This window comes from Andrena cerasifolii, chromosome 12 (genome assembly GCF_050908995.1).
Source record: "Andrena cerasifolii isolate SP2316 chromosome 12, iyAndCera1_principal, whole genome shotgun sequence".
NCBI classification, from domain to species: domain Eukaryota; kingdom Metazoa; phylum Arthropoda; class Insecta; order Hymenoptera; family Andrenidae; genus Andrena; species Andrena cerasifolii.
This window is the reverse complement of record NC_135129.1, coordinates 8,234,126-8,254,314: the sequence shown is the minus strand read 5'-3', so window position 1 is coordinate 8,254,314 and position 20,189 is coordinate 8,234,126. Positions and strand designations below refer to the sequence as shown.

The 20,189-nt window shown below is 50.5% G+C and overlaps 1 protein-coding gene across 5 annotated transcripts in view; it reads left to right on the top strand.

The window, feature by feature from the left end:
• Positions 1 to 20,189, top strand: part of LOC143374984 (uncharacterized) — a 68,033-nt gene that overhangs the window by 17,114 nt on the left and 30,730 nt on the right. For 2 of the 5 annotated variants that reach the window (XM_076823626.1, XM_076823621.1), the window contains exon 2: positions 4,857 to 5,056. In XM_076823626.1, the coding sequence (XP_076679741.1) occupies positions 4,872 to 5,056 (185 nt within the window). In that variant the 5' untranslated portion in view covers positions 4,857 to 4,871. Of the gene's footprint in view, positions 1 to 2,094; positions 2,817 to 4,135; positions 5,057 to 20,189 lie in introns of those variants that run through there. The other 3 variants (XM_076823625.1, XM_076823623.1, XM_076823622.1) reach the window with 3 other exon arrangements.

Sequence of the window (20,189 nt, the reverse complement as noted above, 5' to 3'; positions counted from 1 at the left end):
CCCGCGGCACGCGTTTACAAATGGCCAAGCTTACTATCGCCTGTAAAGTACCTCACCAAAGCATTCGCGCGCATCGCCATCCAACAGGGACCGTAGCCACGGAATAAGTATGATGCATAATTGTTCCGTCCCGCATCGGCCTCCTACAGTTCAAAAACAATTGGGAACAGATCGAAACCGAAGCGACGCGATTCAGTCGCTAAGGAAATATTTCCCCAAGCTTTGCGTCTCCAAAGTTTCCGCGATATATCTACATGCAAATAATAATAATAATAATAATTCTTTATTGCACAGTACACTTTAGAAAAGAAAACATATGCGAAAGCGAGAAATAGAAAGAGAAAGGGGAAAAAGAAAAAGAAAAGTGGGACTTGAATAGACAATCCTGTGATCGCCGCTCTGACGTGAACCCAGTAACGTCGAATGCTGCTGGAATCCCGTTAAAATGTGTGCTGACCATTTTCAATTTGCCCTTTGAGAAAACTCGAACCGCTCGGTCGGAAATGGGACGCGTCTGCTCCACGGTCGTGAATGCTAATAATAATCAGAATGGAATTAACTATTGTTCGTATCGATCCAGGTTCATAAGGTCTGGTTCGCACAGCGGCCGAATATTGATAATTACGACACACTGCGTTATTCCAAGTATCGTTCCAATCGGTTGAAAAGAGAGACACAAAGAGAGAGAGAGAGAGAGAGAGAGAGAGAGAGAGAGAGAGAGAGAAAGGGGAGAGTTGAGATATCTGTAGTTTCTAGCGTGATTATTGTCAGGAGAATGGTGGCAAGCACTGACTTAGAGCTGCCGAACACGATGTTCGGTGCTTCCGTATCAATTTGACACCGATGCCTTTGAATTGAGGCATTTGATGGAAAAAGGGTACATACCCAAAAATGCGATTTCAAGAAAATCGATTTAAAAGTCTTCGTTACAGTATAACTTAATAAAAAGTGATGCAATTAAATCCAATTTTGTTAAGGATGTAGTACCGTGTCTTCCAAATTATCTGAAAACAGAAGTCATGATTTGAAAATGATGTGTCTCTATTTATATGTTTCAAGCAAGTGGTTCATGTACTCTGTTTTCCGTAAACGTGGTAAATTCGTAAAAACTTGCATCTTTGTTTAGTTATTTAAACATAATTGTGTTTGCTTACTTAGTCGCACCTTTTTTTATACGTTGCTTAAAGAAAAATACAAAATATAGCAGAAAATAAACAAAAAATGTAATGTTTTAAGTAAGCATTAGTTTCTTCTTACAAATCAATTTTGTATTTCTTAAATTAGCTCCTTTCCTCGCGGATTCGATACTCGCCTCACTTTCCGTATTTTCTCGCTTACGCAAAATCCTCTATGAAACAAAAGCACCTACTTATTGCACGACAGTACGGCAGCGCGACCGCTCAACCATTATGTAACCGCGTGTCGATCACGCTACGTAATAAAACAGCATCCAACTAATCTAAACCTGAGAGAAGTAATATCCTCGGTGTATTATATAGAGTAGACGCACCATTTGTGGCCACTTTAAGGTATTGCGCCAGTTTTGGCCACTTCTTAAAAAATATAATATTTTTCCGCGTAAGCAATAAATGAAACCTTATATTTCTGGCGGTATATCAAACAAAATATTTCCGACGCGAAATTCTCCGCATAATACTGATCCGCGAGCAATTTAAAAACAAGCTAATTATGCAAATAGCCAAAAAACAGTGCAATGGCCACAAACGGTACATCTACCCAATATAGCATACACCTGAGTCGATTTAAACGATTCAAGGAAAAAGGGCGCATGGGCCTGTGCGCCCTTTTCCCATCAAATGCCTCAATTCCATTCGATGGAAACACATAAAGGTGAAAGGAGTGCGCGAGCTCGATCGAGCCTATCGGAGTCCAAATTCGCGAATTGATCCGAGCGTGAAAAGTCGAAGAGCGTCGAATGGTGGCGTTGTGTGGCCGTGTATGACAGTCCATGGCTGTGGATGACCACGGAGAGAGAGAGAGAGAGAGACTGCTCGACGCCGCGGCGCGGCCGTTCCACGCGTCTCGCAGTCTTGTCGACGGAGAGTCGCGTGCATTTTGCACCTGTTCGACCCGTAACGCGCACGCGCCCAGGTATACGACCTACCGGCGCACAGACCTATACTGGCGCGACGTCGAGCTTTCGTAGTCGGCATCGGCCATCCGCGACGTGAACTTTCACTCAGTGACGCTGCTCAAAGTGAGCCACCGTGCCGCGCGGAACACTGTGCAGTGCTAACTTAAACTTAAACTTAAACTTAAAGTTAAGCGACCCGAGTTGTGAAACGTCGTGGTCAGTTTAAACCACGATTTTCCGCGCCCCTTCCCCGCGGCACCGATCTAAGTAGGCAGCGCTGACGTATTAGCTAATAATCGATTTCCTGGATCGCCTCCATCCTCGTGACGCGGTGGCTTTTATCGGCCCTTCGCCACAATTCCCAGGCCCCTGATCGTCCATCCGACAACTTTCACCCACCTACGCTCTACCCTCGATCTTCAGCGTTCTCGCTAAGCAATCTTTCTAACACGCCGCGGTGCGGCAGGGCACGGCGACGATCGCTCTTTAACTCTGCCCGTATCGCACTCGACTCCGAAAGGACCATGCACCCGATGAACCGGAAGTAACCGCTACCAGTGGCGTTGCGGTGGGCCGCTCTTAATCCGCATCAATGACCGGCGATATCCATTGAACCCACTTTGAAATTCGATTTGCCACCGAAGAATTGGGTTAATCGAGGGAATCGAGTAGGAAACGCGACTGCTTCCGGCTCGTTGTCGGAAAAATTCGCCCGAGTTCTGTAGGTGTAGCCATAGTAAACGTAGATTCAGCCAAGCGACAGTTGAGGCAAGTGCGTCTCCGTAGATCGCGATACAAATCGCGACGGGATTCGCGTTCGAGGGTGGGTGTACGCGTGGATATCGGTTGCAGCTAATTGACTGTTCCGATGCGAATCTATTAATAAATAAGTGATTCGACGAGCACTCCTCGTAGCATGGTACGCCCTTCTTCGAATGGATTTGAAAGGGAATAGTCTCGGTCAAATCAATACGCATTCGCGTCATACGGTTGGCAAAGGGAATAAAGGGCCGACACGGGGGACACGGAAGGGGGTTTGGAAAGGGTCAGAGAGGGAGGGAGAATCAGTGGCAGAGGCAAAAGATGCCTAGTTGTGTGCGTGTCCGGCCTCACCTGACCGGCTACTATATGTAGCGCACGTGTCCACGAGAGAAAAACAAAAGGGCGGCTCTAACGGTCGTGCGGTGGTGCGGTGGTGCGGTGGTGCGGTCGTGACGGCTGATATCGTCGAGCAAACAGCCAAGCTAGCCCGGTTAATAATTCGGCTGCCGTTTGTCCTCTGGGTACCAGTTTGCCCCGATGCTACGTGCAACCTGCTGGAACGTTGGCTGAAATCCACGCACCCGGGCTCCGCGATATTAGCAGCAGGCAGGCAGCAAGGTATTCGCGGCAAAATCCATTTTCCACCGATACTCGTTAATGAATCTGGTCCCGCGAGATCCGTTCGGGACGGAGACTTTGAGGGAACCGGAGGGTGGATGGATGCCGGCGACCGATTCACGTGCAGAAACACGCGTGCATACAGCCGCCCTCGCCGGACGATAGACACACGTGCGCGTTCTTAGCCGAAGCAGCTCCGAGCTTTCGGCGAGATTGCAACAAGTTGCATTTAAAAGCCGTACCTCCCGCACACTGGCACACTTTCCTTTTCCTCCTTTCTTCCCTCGCGCCTTTTCTCCCTGTGCCGTTTCTCTCCCTCGCTCTCTCCACTTCTGGCGTTCATCTTGCGCGAGACGAAGCCTGCTCGTCCATCGCTCTTTCCACGCTGATTCGCGCTATTCAAGCCAGAACTCGCTGAGGATTTTTCAGTCGCCCCGCTTCGTTCCGGACCTCCCGGAATCCTAATGTCATTCCCGGGGCTAATTATCGCGCTGCTAAATAATTTAAAGCAAAGCACGTGGCCGGCCAAGTCCGCCGGATTCTCCCCTTTCTAGAACCTGGTCATATCTTTTGCCTCCCCCATTCAATTCGACTCGACCGATGTCTGCTGACCCCCACTGACCTCCACTGAACTCCACTGAACTTTACTCAACTCGATAGAAATACCCTCGACTGTTATTTTTCGTCGACGCCGCGATGGTTGTCGGAGATTCGGCCGAAAATTACCCACCCTCTTAACGGGTCTGTCTCAGTGCCAAACTATCGCGACCAACGCTATCCGGCAACAGATCGGATGACGCGGCGCTGCTCAAAAATCGCGGAAACTTCGGAATCCCAGCGACGAGTATTTAACCGTCGAGCTGTAGCCACCTCAGCGATCAGAATTCAACGTCTCTGTTGGCATTTCTAGCCGCCGATCTCATTTGAGAGGAATAAAAGGCAAGCTTGCGCTTCCTCGCGGAGCAGCTCGTCGGCGACAGTTTCGGAGCAACATTAAGGAATAATTTGCAGCACGGCGAAAATTGTCTTTTGACTCGCCCGCTGAAAGTCCCTTTGCTGAAAGAACCTCTCGCGCTCGAGTGCTCCATGGCTGGCATTAACTTGAACGAACGACGAAGCGGCGAGAAATGTTCGGTCGATTAACAGGGCCCATGACGGTTAGCTTCTCTGTTCCATTTCGTTAGCTGCCGTTCGATCGGCACCCGCCTGGCCACACGCGACTTCTTCCACCGCACGGCTCGTTAGCTTCAGCTCGTGGAACGCGCCACGACGATTAGGCCACGCTCGTGCCAGCATCCGCTAAATGAACATAATCGACGAGCCGATAAAAAGGAGAATCGCGACACGCCCGTTGACGAATGCGTCTCCGCTCTCTGTACAGTGACCGTGATTGTGTATGCACGTGCGCGTCCAAACTACGTTGTCACCGATCGCCTCGCTCGTGCTGGCAGAAACAACAGCTGGAGCAAGTGGGCCGAGAAGAAGGCGGTTACGCTGGAGGGACGAAGGTGAAAAGCAACGCGCGAGGCCCGACGATGGATCTCACGCTACTGCTGCTCGTCGTCTTCCTCGGCCAGCAGGGTGAGCCGCTTTACGCTATTCACATCGAGTCTATGCTCCTCGTTCGAATCTCCATTCAAATTCGATAACGAATGAATCGCCACGAATCACTGCAATAACTGTTTGCACGAGGGAATGCGTTCCCACCCCCAATGGACGGGCGACCGAGCAATCCTTTTAAAGCGACCTCGTAATATAGTCGTTCGTCCGTCCAACTTTTCCGTCTCCCATTTCCCCTGTCCCCCTTTTCCCGCACCCCCGTTTCCGCCGCGAGAAAGGAGCTACACCAATGGTTCGCCTAATTCCAAAATGACTCTTCTCTTCGTCCCTTCTCTCCCGGCACCTTGCCACCAAGATCGATACCGTGGCTCCGGGGCTGAATAATTTTCCCCCGATAAAGAAGCCAGGTAAAAATTACAAAGGTCTAGGTGGGATAGTCGCGCGAATGCTGACTCTCGTTCCTGAGACAGCGCGGAACGGGGGGAGCGCTTTAAAAATGGCACTCTTTCTAATTACGTTCCGCCGTTCCTTCCGTGTTATCGTGGTTTTTTCCGAGGGGAGCGGTACGCGGACGCGGAGAAAAGAGAGGGCCAATCCGAGTAGGATGACAGGGGACGGTATGAATGAAAGAGATAGGGGCGAAGCGGTGGAGAGCGCCGGACGAAGGAGAGCAAGTGGCAAGTTGGAGGTTGGATGGTTGGAATTTATGACGTTCCAGTGCGCGAGCTTGACTTCCTAGTCAGAGAAAGAGAAGCGAGGGGAACAGGCGGGGGAAGGGGAGGGAAAGGAAAGGGAAAGGGAATCAGAAATTACGGGTTCAGATTTTCAGGATTCACAGTCGATGAATAGAGAGCAAAGGTAAAGCGAGATCTACGGTCATGTTTCAACGTTGCGAATGAAACGTTCGTCGATGAATCTTGCACTGCCGAAAAGTAATTGATACCGGCGATAATGTCCTTTTACGCGGGTGAAGGTAGGCGACAAGCATCGCTTCTTTTGTCGTAGTAGAATAGACAAAACGGGAAAAAAAATAGGGGTGGCGTGGGAAGGAAGGAAGGAAGGAAGGAAGGAAGGAAGGAAGGAAGGAAGGAAGGAAGGAAGGCAGGAAGGAAGGAAGGAAGGAAGGAAGGAGGGAAGGAAGGAAGGAAGGAAGGAAGAAGGGAGAGTGGAATTGAAGTTAGCTAGTTAATTGCGGAGAAGAGGAGAAACTCGGTCGCGTTCATAAATTATCGATATTATGCCGAGCAGACGTGCTCTCTCGTTTATCAATAACCGTGCGTTATAACGAGAGCCGACGAGCGCGCGACAGGATGGTCACCGCTTTTATAACGGGATAATATTAACAGCAAATATTTCTCCATTGCTCCATTTGCGGCCACGTTCGTTAATCGTGCATGCACGAACGTTATACGAAGACCCCCAATGTACTCCGCGGAAAAGCTATAATTTTGATTGTCGGGAACTCGCGCGGCTTCGCACTGGTCGCGGGAGTTTATCATCAGCCCGGAAAGAGAAAGCTCTCTCTGCTCCGGCGATGGCGAACGGGAGTGGAACAGCGAGGATCATCCCTGCGAGTTGATCACCGAGTTTCTTATAACGCTGAAAAATGGAAACGGATTGCACTTGCCGGAGCGAAGACGGTGGCGGAGGCGACGCGACGCGATGAATAAATACGGTCCAAGCGTGCCGGACTCGAATCGAAAACGCGCTCCGAGTAAGCGGTTGGGCGGTGGTTATATCGCTTCTTCGGTCGCGCGAGTCGTTCCCCTAGAGCTACCCCACCTGATGAAGATAAAACGGGATAATTATAGAGCCTATCGGGGATCGTGGCGCGGTTAAATTTCGTCGAGACACGCGAGATCGTCGAAAGAGGGTTGGCAATAAAGGGAAACCGGGCTTAAGTAAAAAGAGGGAAAAAATCGAGGAGGGAATAAACTCTGCACTGGGGAAGTAAAAAGGGTTGGGGGGGGGGGTGAGAAAGGGGAATGCCGAGAACGGGATGTCATTAATTTTTCATACGGACTTGGCACATCTGCGTTCGGTCGGCCACGCTCCGCAACCCTGCTAATTATTTCTGGCTCATCATTTTTCCTGCTAGCTTTCTCTGCCTCCCCTCTAATTCGCTCTTTCGCCGTGTCTTTTCAGCCTTCTCCCGACCCTCCCACTCACGACCAGACAAACCAATCGTACTCTTGTTAGATAAATGCGCAACAGTGGCAGGATCTTGAAGCCCGCGGTTTGCTGGTCGATTGAAAATCAGGATGCACGCTTATTGACGGATCGTTATTTCCCAAGAGCATCCCGTAATTGACCGTCTCGTCCCTTGTTCGTTGTTGACGTCTCTTTTGTCGGTTAACCGACTCGGTAACGGTACCTGCAGGTCCACCCGCAGTGACGTTCCAGTCCGCAGCCAGCTGAAGGGGCAGGAAAAACCGCGCGCTGTCGTCTAATTATTTCCAGCCGATCCTTTTCATCTGTTTGCTATTTTACAGGCCGCTGCCGGCTTGCACGTGCGGGTAGTAAACTCTAATAGCTTCCTTCGCATGTACTCGGTACCTCCGCGCTCTCGTCGCTTTCCCTTTCCTTCGCTGCCGGTCTCCCTCATTCTCGCTGCTTTTCATTGGCTTTCGCCCGTCCGGCGATTCTGGAAAGGTACTCGACGAAGTGCGATTTCAGCGCTTTTCAACTTCGATTTCCCGAGTACTTTGGACCCCCTCGAGCCGGAAACGGAATGTCCGCAGTTGCTTGGAGCAGGTCGACGCGCCGAGGAATATTCTTTCTCGAGGTTCGGTAACGGGTGACCGAGCGCGGTTAGCGGTTCGCGGTCAGCGGTTGGCGGTTCGCGGTACACGCGCACCTCCGGTACTTTCACCTTTTTGCCACCTGATAGTCGCGTTCCTTTTCAGCAGCTAATTGTAAGCGTAGGTATATTCGACTTCCCGAGGATCGTACTCGTATCGCGACAATTGCCACCCCCGATTGAAGCGAAAGTACAGCCGACTCGGCAAATCGCACGGTTTCGTTGCCGCACGGAATTTACCGTTAATCCTCCCCTCATCGCACGCGTCTCCGACGCTGCGCGACACGGCGCACGTAAGTGACTGTCGCTTCCCTCGGGCTGTCCACCCCCGTTAATTACACCGGCGAAAGATCCACGTTTTCGTTAGAGGATTCCGTTGCATTACCATACTTTATATCCCCGATTCGCAGTCCGGCACCTAGCCGTCGCGCCGTTAGCTTTTTATCGCCACCGTAATTCAGCTCGTTCCTTTCCGTGCGAACGCATCGCGGCGCATCGCTCGCCAATAAACCGTTTCCGCGTGATAGAACGAATCGGAAAGCGGGGACGTTATTCGACTTTCGTTCACCGAGCCGCCACTCCCCCCTCCACCCTCTCGAAATTAGCGACTCGTCGTCTCGATTTGCGATCCCGTTCGCAGGTCCGTTATCTCGGTTATTTTTGTGCCCGTGATCCCGAAAGTACGTAATTAACGGGCTCGCTGGCGGCCGCGTGTGCCTTTGCAATGCAGCCGGGAATCGATATGGTGCTAATTTACCAACCGAATTCGAATAATTGACGTTGCATTAAATATTCGCGTTGCAATCGCCGCGTCGTTTTGGGAGGCGGCCGTGCGGTAGTAATTTTCAATTTCAAGCCAAACCAACTGCGCGCACGTATATCCCGCGGTCTCGCGGAGCGTCGTTAATGCCAACTAAACTGACGAATTTAAAAAGACGTACTTAATGGAACGCGAAGCCGCTATGGACTCCCACTTCGTCCGTACAACGGAAAACTCGAGCTTCCGAAAAGCCAGCCACCAAGAGCGCCGCGTCAGCGGCGGAATTTTTTATCCGACACGCTGATTGACGGCAAATACGTTCCTCCTGTACGCGTGATTTGCGCGTGATCGATAAAAATGATAGGCAAAAAAGGTGTCGGCCGATACGCGAGACGAAACGATGACAACGCAAGCCCGTCGAGTAATTCTGTCTCGGCCAAGATGAAAGCCGTATCCATTGGCGACTGACTGTTCTTTTTAGCGACACAGAGTACCACCTATTACCCCCGCCGAGAATCATGCGGAACGCGCGCGAGATGCTTGCGCTCGGATGGCTCGTTTAAGCATAGGCTCCGCTGGAACCTCGGCTAACGAACATTTTTCTCATTAACAGTCGCCTAACGAGGGAGCGGCGTTAAAAGATCCGGCGACAAGAGGGTGTCTTTTTCTCGGTGTCGCGGGAACTCTCGGTCTCGGTCGCGTTTACCGACCAACGGTTCGAAACGGCCGCGTTCACTTGCGGTATATCGCGCCGTCAGCGGGTCCAGTCGATTCGGCGAGTAGGCCTCAGCCTCTGCTAGGGAGGGGTGTAATTGAAAGGGGAAGTTGCTGAGTGAACTCGACTGGGCTATATGGAACCGGGAACTCGACGCGACTCGGCGCGACGCGGCTCGGCTCGGCTCGGCTCGGCTCTAACTAGATCCGACGCGGTTCCACAATTACGGCGAATAAAATTTAACGAAGTGTATGGCACGTGTACACCGCGGACCACGATTCGCGCACGCGCTTAATTAAGTTCACTCGTCGTCTCTGCTAACTTGATCCGACGCGATCCAGGCCCGCCGAGGTATGTAAATCGAGTTCCCCGGCCAGTTCCTCGTTGCTCGGATCCTCTAATTTTCCGCGTCCATACAGGTAGCAGGAAAAAAGGATGTGCGAACGAAAGGGGAAACAGCGGAGGGAAACGAGATGACGGGAGGGGCGAGGGGAGAAATTCGAATTCCCATGGCCGATTCGCCGGTGAAATTTCTGTCTTCCGATAAATTCGATCCGCCTGCCGATCAGACGGTATTCCGCATCGGTAAAATCGCTGACTGTCGCAAACAACCACTGCCGGCGAGCGCTGGTTCCCTCGACGAAAACTTGGCCTTTGCCGAATATCAAACACGCCATCGCGAGGGGCTCTGTGTCTTTAATGAGAGTATCGAGAAAGAAAAAAAGAATGGTCAGCGAGATGGCGAAAATGATGGGGTGGCGTCGAGTCGAGTCGCGTCTCATCCCATCGCGTCCCAAGCCGTCGCGTTGCACCTCGTCGTCCGGCGCGAACCGTTGATTTCCATTCGACAAGATGATTACTTCGGACTTGGAATTACGACAAGCGACACACGCGCTCGTGCTCGCTTTGATTTTTCCCCGCTGGCCGTGTACATTCTGTCGTTCGCGTAGTTGCGGAAATCGCTGCAATTTTGTCCCGCAATTCGGAAGGTAACGCGAACTCATTAAATCGTAACCGCTTCGTATTTTCCTCGCTGCAGAGTACGCCGTACATTTCTAATTAATTCGCGGAGTTTTGTTTTCTTTTTTTTTTTCGTGCTCTCTCCGCTGCAGCGTTTTCCATCCGAGGCTAAATACGTCTAGGGGTGGGGAAAAAAAGGGGTGAAAAGGTAGAAATTAGTCCGACAAATTATTCCCGTTCTTTCGAAAAGATGACTGCGCTCGTTTGAACTCGCGACGTTCCCGTTTGGCCGAGTCGGCCAAAGATACACAGTGCTCTCCGGCGCGGGTCCGTGCGCGTTGAAGCGTATTGGCGCAACAGATATCGCGAGGACGGGGGAAACGATGATAAAACAATTTTTCGAAATTCAATGAAAAAGAGAGCGCGCGCGTGAAATCGCGCGTGCTCGTCCCCCAGGGCCAGCCTTAATTCGGCTTAATTCGTCGATAAAACCGATTGGTGCCGGCGCGTCAAATCGTTAACGCTCACCCCGGCTGGTTTGGAATCGATTTTTCTTCGAACCCTCTTTCCCCGTTACCCGTGTCTGTGTCTGGTATCGACGCGACCGATGCGGAACGGTCGCGCGACCCAATACTGGCTCGTTAAGCGTTTCCAGGCGAGTCGACGAGAGACGGGGAGAGTCCAGCTCTCCCTGCCACTCAGTTGACCCAAATTAAAAGCGGTTTTTAACTCTACGGCGATCCTTCTTGCCCTCGTCTCCATTCTTTGAATCTCTCGGTGGAGATAATGCGGCGGCCGCGAGAAAAGGGTGGCGCAATGCTCCGCTTCACCGCACCGGCATACCTGCCCGCCTCGTAATGTCGCTGAATGGTAGAACTCCTGCTAAAAGCGGCGTTACTATTTTTTTATATACCAGCGTAATTAGGAATAATACTTTCATTGCCGTGGGTACGATGAAGTACACGCGAGTGCGCAGGGAACGCAAAGAGCGCGGAGAGTGCGGAGAGCGTGAAACCGTGCCACGTAAAACGCAACCCTCTTGTCCTACTCGTTTTTCTCGCTCGAGCACTGCCAGGCGAATTTCCTTTCTCTTCCCCGATCCGCGGAAATTCTCGTGGGTGTAGGGGAGAGAGTGGGTAGGTTTTGGGTCGCGGCAGGTTTGGGTCAGTCAGTGTATTTCCATTCTTGCTGGGCATACCTTATTCGCATATGCATCATTCGTCGTAGCAGTTGTAGGGGGATTCGTAGACAAAGCGAGAAGTTTGTTGAAGCGCGTATTAATTTTCTATAAGTAGAAGTGCATTTTCGTGGTAAGTTTACCCTAAAGCGGTGAACCAAATAAGCCGCTGTTATAAACTTATATAAAATACGTAGTGCTGGTAAAAATTTTAGCAGACGAACTTATATTCAAGCAGCAGTAGGTTACAAATGGTAATCTAAAACACGTTGCTTGATTAACACAGTCGCTTTATTATGAACGCTCAGATGAGAGATGCGTGGGTCAGAAGTGTGCGGGAGAGTTGAGTCGACCCACGCTTTCTTTCTAATAAAACTGCTTTAGCTACTATTTTTTACATGTCTACGACGCCACTTATTTATAAAAGAAAGACTGAGAGAAATAGGGGGAGGGAGGGAGAAAAACTCCCGAGCACAAAACGCGTAAAAGAAATTTTGCGTTTAAGTTCTCCGAATAACGTAGCTGGTACGAGCAGGACACAGAATTTTTTTAAATTCGATGTTGACTTGAGTGGTTCTGAAAATCAACATTAAAAGTTTAATTAACTAACTTTCAATTCGTTTATGTTTATTTTGTCATTCCTTTAGAGATTTTACTTTATTTATTCGCTTCGTTACTTTTATACGTATACATATATTTTCACTTTGTAGGTAATAAATACATATACAAAAGTGAAGGAAAATTAAACGACCCGATTGCCATTTCTTAAAATGTTTTATGATTTCCAGTACTCTAAGGTCTATACAGTCCTAACGAACACTCGAAAGTAATATACGAAGACCTATTCCTTTTACTTCTTCCGCGTTCGAAGCATGGTTTCGCCCACTGTGCATCCCTGCTAAGGGTCGATTCCACGCACCCAGGCTGACTCGTTGTCGCTCAACCATCGCAGGGCATACTTGCACAGATACATACAATTCGTATTCTCCGAGAAACTGTTGGCCCGCTGAACAGTTGCCGCGCGAATCGTTTAACCGGCGATCGACGTTCGGCCCTGTGTCCGAAGCAACGACGCTACTCGGTCAAGCACCGAACACGCGTACCACCGAGGTAGATACATCCATCCTTTTCCCTTGCTCTCGCAAACCAACAAATTACTTTGACCAATATTCCAACGGAGCTGAATTCTATCGTAGCTATCTTTCCATTCGTAACCAACGTTTGTCCAGCTCCAGCTCCTTTACCTCCCTTTCCCGGAATTCCTTCGTTTCTGCTTGGACAAATTTCTTCCCCGATAATCGTTTCCGTTCGCCCTCTGTTTGCCGCCGCGCCTTACCGAGCCGGACGTCTTGAAAGTCTGAAAGGACGCATCTGCCGACGAACAATGGCGAGCTGCAGAGGAGCAGCCGCATCCACCTAGGCGCTACCCAACCGATGACACAAACCCCCGCTGGCCCCTGTCCAAAGCGATTTCGGATTCCGCGAACACGCTTTTCCCGTAATCGCTCGATACCGTTTTCTTCTCGTTTGCCCGGCGACCAGGCCGGTATCTGTCACGGTGCTCCAGCCAGAAATTCCTCACAGTGGTCCGTCACCCGACTTTCTCCTAGGAAAGGAACGGGAGGCCACCGCCTACGTTCTCACGTTGCACCTGCATACCCCGCCTGCCTGCTTCGAGTCTGACGCATCTATGCTCGCAGTTGCAGTTTACACGGGTCGGCGAGTTAAACCTGAACCGAGAGCTATTCACCCCGGCCAGTTTCATCTACCCAGGCATCTATCCTGGTACGATCTCGAGACGCGCCATTGGAATATCGCGAAACCGACGAAAGTGGTTCCGCGTGCGGAAACACGGTACGTGAACCAAGAGCACGATCCTAAATGGAAATTTCTGCACGAGGAGCGTAATCGGTAACCAGCAGCGTGGCTACCCATCCTCGACTCTCATTTAACATTGAAATGCGTCGGGCGGTCGAGCGTTACCACCCAACGCCAACGCTCTGCGCGCAACCCTTCTCGGCTGTCCACGGCCCCCGCCCCGCTCGCTCAATCGAGTAATCGCTTTTGAAAAACCAACGACCGCGTTGTCCAAGAGAACTCCTAGCCGGCGAGTATCTATAGTAGGTCGCTACAGTCACCCGGAATCGTTGGCAGTGACTTTCCTCGGGAAACGCGCCCTCGTATCTTCTGCTCTTGGAATTAGCTTGTACGATTAGCAAAGTGGAGATCACCGTTTCCACTCTATGCTCTACTTTTCTGTGGCAGCACGATCGCTGCCTCTGTTCCCTGTGTACCTATGTTCCAACGAAGCTAGACACCGAGAAGCGTGCGTGCGACCGCGCACCGATACAGCAGCGCGCAGCCATGCTCGTCATTCGTCTCCGTTCCTCCGTGTATCACGGTACACCACGGTTACGCCATTATCGTATCCTGGCAAATGGAAGGGTTATGTGTACCGAAGCAACATAGCACCCCTCGGGGAACATCGTGCCGTATGCAACTCGCCCGAATCTCTCCCTCCCACCGTGAACTCTCCATAAATATCGAATGATTGATTTTAATTGCCTCCCGCTATCTACCCCTCTCGCTAGGCATTTTTCCCCGCTCATTCAGCGGAGCTGCTGTTTCTTGCGCTTTATTCCCGGCGACAAAGCTTACACCCGCTCCTCCTCCCCCAACGCGACAGCGAGACTTTTCCTCTAGGCTCTAGCGACACGCAACCCTTTCTCTCTTCCAGCGAGACTTTAGCAGACGCGCGGTTATAATTAATGGCAAACCTGGCCACTTTGCTCCCCTTTGTTGTGCGGCGCGGAATCGCGTCGCGACTACTCGAAAGTTACGATCGAATCGAGACGAGCCGCGTGCACGATCTTCTTGCTCTCATCCTTGCTCGAGAGGCCCCGTCGCGCTTCGAGCCGAAAAGAGTTGCGCGACGAACGCGTTGCTGTTTACACGATAATTAATATTAATGTCGCGTCCCAGCGTGCGTTTCAGCTGAGTCAGCCGGCATCGCGTATGTATCGTCCTCTTTTCGTTTCCTCTCCTCTCCGCTCCACTCTTGTTCCCGCGACGCCCCTCGGCCCCTGGCGGCGGGTCGCTTCGGTTCGCCGCGAGCCGAAAAGCATCGGTGCTCGTGGTACACGCGAGAAGCCAGTCACCGCTGATATCCCTCTTCTCCCTCGTGTCAGCCGCCCGCGTTGCGCGATCGCTGTTACGTTACCGGGGAACGGGAAGCATGCATCTAACCGAATCGTTGGCACCCTCGGACGCGCCGCCCTGCTGCCTGCCGAGGGCGGGCGTTCGAGGGTGAAATGTGCCTCGATAGCATTACAGGCTGGCCAGAAACGTAAGGCGCGCACCGTTTCTCACCGGCCAGTCGGCACCGACAGTCCACCCCCGCGCCGGGTCCTCTCGCACTGCTTCGCTCCTTCTTTCCCTTCTCCCTTTTACGGCGCGGCAGAGAACGCGCCCTGGGTGACGCAGTCACGCCATAACCCGGAAGTGACCCCTTCTTTCAGCCGGAGGGGCCCGTCGAGGCTCGTAAAGACAAAAATCGGTGCTCTTATCGGCGGATAAATTTATTGTCATGACTACCGACGAACGTACACCCAGGGGGGAGCACGCGGAGGTGAAGCTACGAAAGATACGAGACGAGCGATCACGGTTCCATATCGTTCGCCGGATTGTCCGGCCGTGGGCTACCGGCTATGGGACACATTCCGTGCTCGCCACTTATTGTCAGACGTTGATCGCGGTGCTGCGCGTAGACACGCACGTATCAGCGCACGCTACCGGGGCTACACACTTAATAAATGGTCGTGGTTGTCAAGGCTGTCTGCCCCATGGGAATCCGAAAGACCAGGTGTAACGATATCCCTGCAGGCTGCAGGATGCTTCGATTTCGCGGCAGGTTTCCTTTACGACGACACCCACGCGTTAGGGGAGAGTTGCGTCACCGCGAACGCAATGGTTACGGTGTTTTAAGAAATAAATCCTGATGTTCCCTCAACACTAGCTAATAGTTTAAGCTCGTATCCAACGCTGGGCGGAAAGTAATAAATACAGAACGCGTACCCTATTCAAGGTACATGATTATTTTCATCATGCTTCAAGTAAGATTTTGTCCATTTTCAATTGCACGTATTTAGTGTTGATTAATGATACAATTGGGATTTTTGCAAGTTGAAATAAAGCGCTTCTAACCAACATTTTGCGACAAAGGCGTTGGTTGAATCACGATTCTAACTTCCGAAATAAATTCTTTTTTATTTTTTTATGTCGTGGGCGATTCTTCTTTTGTTGCTTAATTTTCATATTGAATTAATCGTTTTAGATGCCGCGAAATTGCGAACGAAAAACGAAAGCAACGTATAGCATAAATGCAGTGCTGGATGAAAGGAAGTTTACACTTTTTAAAATCGCATAACTTTTTTAGAATTGGTCCAAACGACTTCGGATTTTTTTGAGAAGCTCGAAGGATTAGTTTGCTAAGTAACGTGTCTCGTCGTTTTGAAAAAATAAATCCCGTGAATGAATAAATAAATTGCAATTGGTCGGAACAGCAAAAAAAAAGTAAAGGTCGTTTTTTAAATCGCTGATTTCGTGAATTTCGCGATTTTCGACCTTATTCTGCGATCTTTAAGCGTTTGTAGCTCAGAGCAACGGTAACCGATTTGAATGAAATTTTCAGCAGATATACAACTTACTTAAATCTATAAACGTGATTTCTGAATTTCCATTAACGGAGACCGGGGCTAAAGATTCCGGGGGCAAGTTGTTCCGACGGTTCTATCTTCAAGATGCGAAGAGCTTTGTGCTTTAAATTATTTTTTCCGTGCGAGTTAATCACGCCACTCTGTCAGCCATTTTAATAGCGCCCGCGACAGGGAATCGTAACAACTTACCCCAATGCGATTACAACTTGCCCCGTAAAGGTGTAAAAAGTTCCGCTTCGGCCAGCCGCAAATAAATTACTTTTTATGACAAACCGATTACAATATATTAAACACAAGCTGAATAGCAACAGCGAAGAGAACGCAGTCGGGTAACCACGAACACCAAGGGTTTTATTTTGTTCGCCATAAAGTTGATTTTTATTGTAACTTTTCAAAAATTCATTACAGTACTTTACGCGTGAATAATTTCAGCATGTTTGTAAATAACAAACGAATTCGTCTCTCACACAGTTTTCGTTCTGTTTGCTTATTTGCTTAGGTGTTTGCAATTACCCCACTCTCCCCTGCCGCTCGATATCCCTGCGAGGAATAATCGGCAATACTTTATCGCGATTCTATCATCGTTCGCAGCCAACTGTCGCGCATCCATAATCCATAGGTTGCGATAGGTCCTTAGGATCCAGCAGGACGCGCGTCGCCTCGTCGGCGTGGCGCAGCGTATAATAGAAACGTTAATGTGGAGCGACGGTTACGCGGTCACGTGAAACTCATCCGAACGCGATAGTAGGCGATGGTCGGCGGTCGGTGGTCGGCGGTCGGTCGTTACCTTTCCGTGTCTCCGGCCTCCTTTCGAGGAGCGCTTTAATTCGCGATAAGTACGTAAGGGGGAATTTAGTTGGTGGCGTGACCAGATACGAAGCAACTGCCTTCCTACTCGGACAGCTGCTATAGGATAAGATAACGACTACTCGGACGTCCGAGTGGTTCTCTTTATTGGGCCGCGGCGATCGGTTGCATCCCCGAGCAACGGCAACCGGCGCTGGTAATTGCGAGCTGTTCCCCCTGGCAGAAATCGAAGGAATACACACGACGACGCGTTTCCGGCTGAAAAGCGGGACTCAATAAATACCTCGTCACTGTGCCAATTAATTTCGCTTAGCTCGATTACCGTCGCAGTTGAATAGCTTTTACGATCTCGTAGCGAGGCGGGACTGAATGTAGACGCGTTCAAACGAAACACTGGAGACGGACAAAACCACTGCCGCTGAATCGTGCGCGACATCCCTTCGCACGGTGCGCCGCCCGTGCAATAAAGGGTGAAAAAGTATCGCCCACGTTTCGCCGAGCTACCAGGGAATCGCGGAAGCAATCGTTAACGTCGCGGCCGCAACCGAATCTGGCGGTTTCTAGCCGATGCTTCAGCGGCGAAGTCTACGGTGGAAAAACGTCGGTGCGGCGAGAGCTAAGACGGCGCAGACACGGCGTAGATATCGCTGGCGACGCGACGACAAACACGGCGGGAGAAGAAAGCGGGGTGGTGGAGTGAACTCGCGGAACTCGCGCTCGCATAGAACGCAGCGAGTTTGTTGGAGATGGAGAGTCGACTTGGAGTGGCTATTCAAAGTCGGACCGGCGTGCAATTAATTCCTGAGCGAAGAGAAAGCGAGAGAAGGCGGCGCGCGGCGGCCGATAGGATGCACTCGAGAGACCCGCGTCACGATCGTTCTCGGCCAAAAGCCGAGTGGCCGAGACTCGAACTCGCTTATCTCGGAAACGCCGCGGGCACTCTAATTCAATGGTCGAGCCAGCCCGCTGCGTACACGGGAACCGACGTTATTGTCGTAGCTCCGGATCGTTCCCGATTGGTCCAAGCTGCGGGGCCGAAACGAGACGACGTGACGCCACGCGACCAGTCGAATCGTCGATTCTCTGCGCAGAGTTATCGATTCGCCGTGACTCTCGATTCGATTGAAGGCTAATTGAACCCTCGTCAATGCACAGTTATCGAATTTGCGCCCGATCGCATCCTTCGGCGAGGCAGCGTCGCGTCGCTGCGACCCGCCGCGCTCAGCGCCGGCTCATCTTTTTTCGGGGATGGCTTTGTGTTTTCCTTTCTGACAGTTACCGATAATTTCTCGATTATTCGAACGAACGTGCCGGCGGTGCGGCGAACCGAGCCGTGCCGCGTCCAATCGCCGACTAGCAAATCGTCCGGGCAGCGGAAAACTTCCCTGAGGTCTGACGCTAAGATTTCCAAACTTCTGTGACACGACCGGGACCGTCGCATAGTTCCGGGCCTCGCTCTTCGTCGTTTCGATATCGACGTATTTTTGACAGTGACGCGATCCGAATACCCTGCAAGCGGCTTACTTGCGAACGCGAGGCAGGGAGGCGAGCGCTTATCATTGGAAACATTGTCTAGCCTCCTACATCATAATTTGATCCCGTCAACGGGGAGTCAGGCGCTTTGATTTCCATTATTTCGCATCTTCCCAACTACCATCACCCGCTTCGCTTTATTTCAATCCTCGATTACAATCCGTGGCTTGCCAGACTAAATTTGTTGACTCTTGGAAACAGAAGGATTATATAATGATAATAATTCTTTATTGCACAGTACACTTTACGAAAGAAAACATATGCGAAAGCGAGAAAGAGGAAAAAGAAAAGGTAGACTTGAATAGCACGCACAACAGTAGAGGAGTGCAAAGGGCGAGGTACAGCGAGGTCAGGTGCATCAGACCTGTCCTTTTTACTCAACGCGACGAATAGCCGAATAAATTGTCAAGCCATACTAAAACCACTCAATTTCAACGCAATCACTAAGAGCCTGAGGCATCGTAATCTTTTTAATTCAAACAAAATCGGCTGACGCGTCATCACTTAAACTGTAATATCTCGGTCATTTTTAAAGATAATACCACCATCTTCGGTTCATTTTAAAGCTGAAGGAATTCTTTCTCAAACCGTATATAAAATATTTCGTTTATTGTTAATAAACTTAACAGTAATCGATGTCAAAGTTTCAAATCGCGATTTGACGTCGTTCCCACCCACCTTTCGGTTTGAAAAAACACCATTTTTAAGAGAATCGGTGAAACTAAATTTTCCATCTATTCGTTTTGACGTGGAATAGCTGATACGTAGCATTGCCAATTCTTATCACGACGAACTTGATTTTTTCTCCGATTCAATAGACAAGATCCGTTCAAAGCTGTTGCTTCTGTTGCGTTGAATATCTCATTGCATATTCACGCTATTCCTTTTCTTCCTTCTTCCCTCCGTCTTTCTTTCTTAACATACGTCCGTTTCTCCACCTCATTTCGTAATTAATTCAACCAAAGTGTCGTCTAACCCGTCCGTCGTAATTAAAATTAAAAAAAAATATATTCGAACGCGCGCCGAAACAGGAACCGCTCGCATCGTGCAAAATCTTGTTTCCATTCGAATCTGGTTCAGCGACGACGAGTACGATATACGTACATACGCCGTAAGCTCGCCCGTGTCCGAACGGAGTACGATCGATGGTGTACATATACATATGTTCGGAGCTTGGAGCGGCGAGTTGTTGGCCAACGTCGAACAATGCAACCAGGATAATTCGTCGTTCCCGTTGAACGTACAATAACCACCGTCGCCGTCTCTGGTGTCGATGAAAAAATCCGGGCACGTTTGCGTGATTCCGCCGCAGCAGACACTGACCCGCTTGGCATTTCCACTCCCAACCTCCCCCCATTAAGATCGTAGTCCGGGCAATTAGAAGGACAATGCATCTTGGTCCGCGCGCGGCGGATTAAGCGGCGCGGCCGTAGAAGAGATTACCCACGGAGAGCAGTTCTTTTTCGTGGAGTAACTTACAAGCCATCCACGTACGTGAACATAGTTGTCCGGCTCCGTGGGCTAAACTCACCGTAAACGTCGAAATTACGCTCGCGGAATGTATTAGACCCCCGGGCTGTAATACGCCGAAGGAATCGCTTAGCGGCGGGCCAGTGCTGCGAGTCGGCCGCCTCGGAGTCGAGCCAGGACGTAGGAAAAATTGCGCCTCCAGGAGAGTATAATTGAA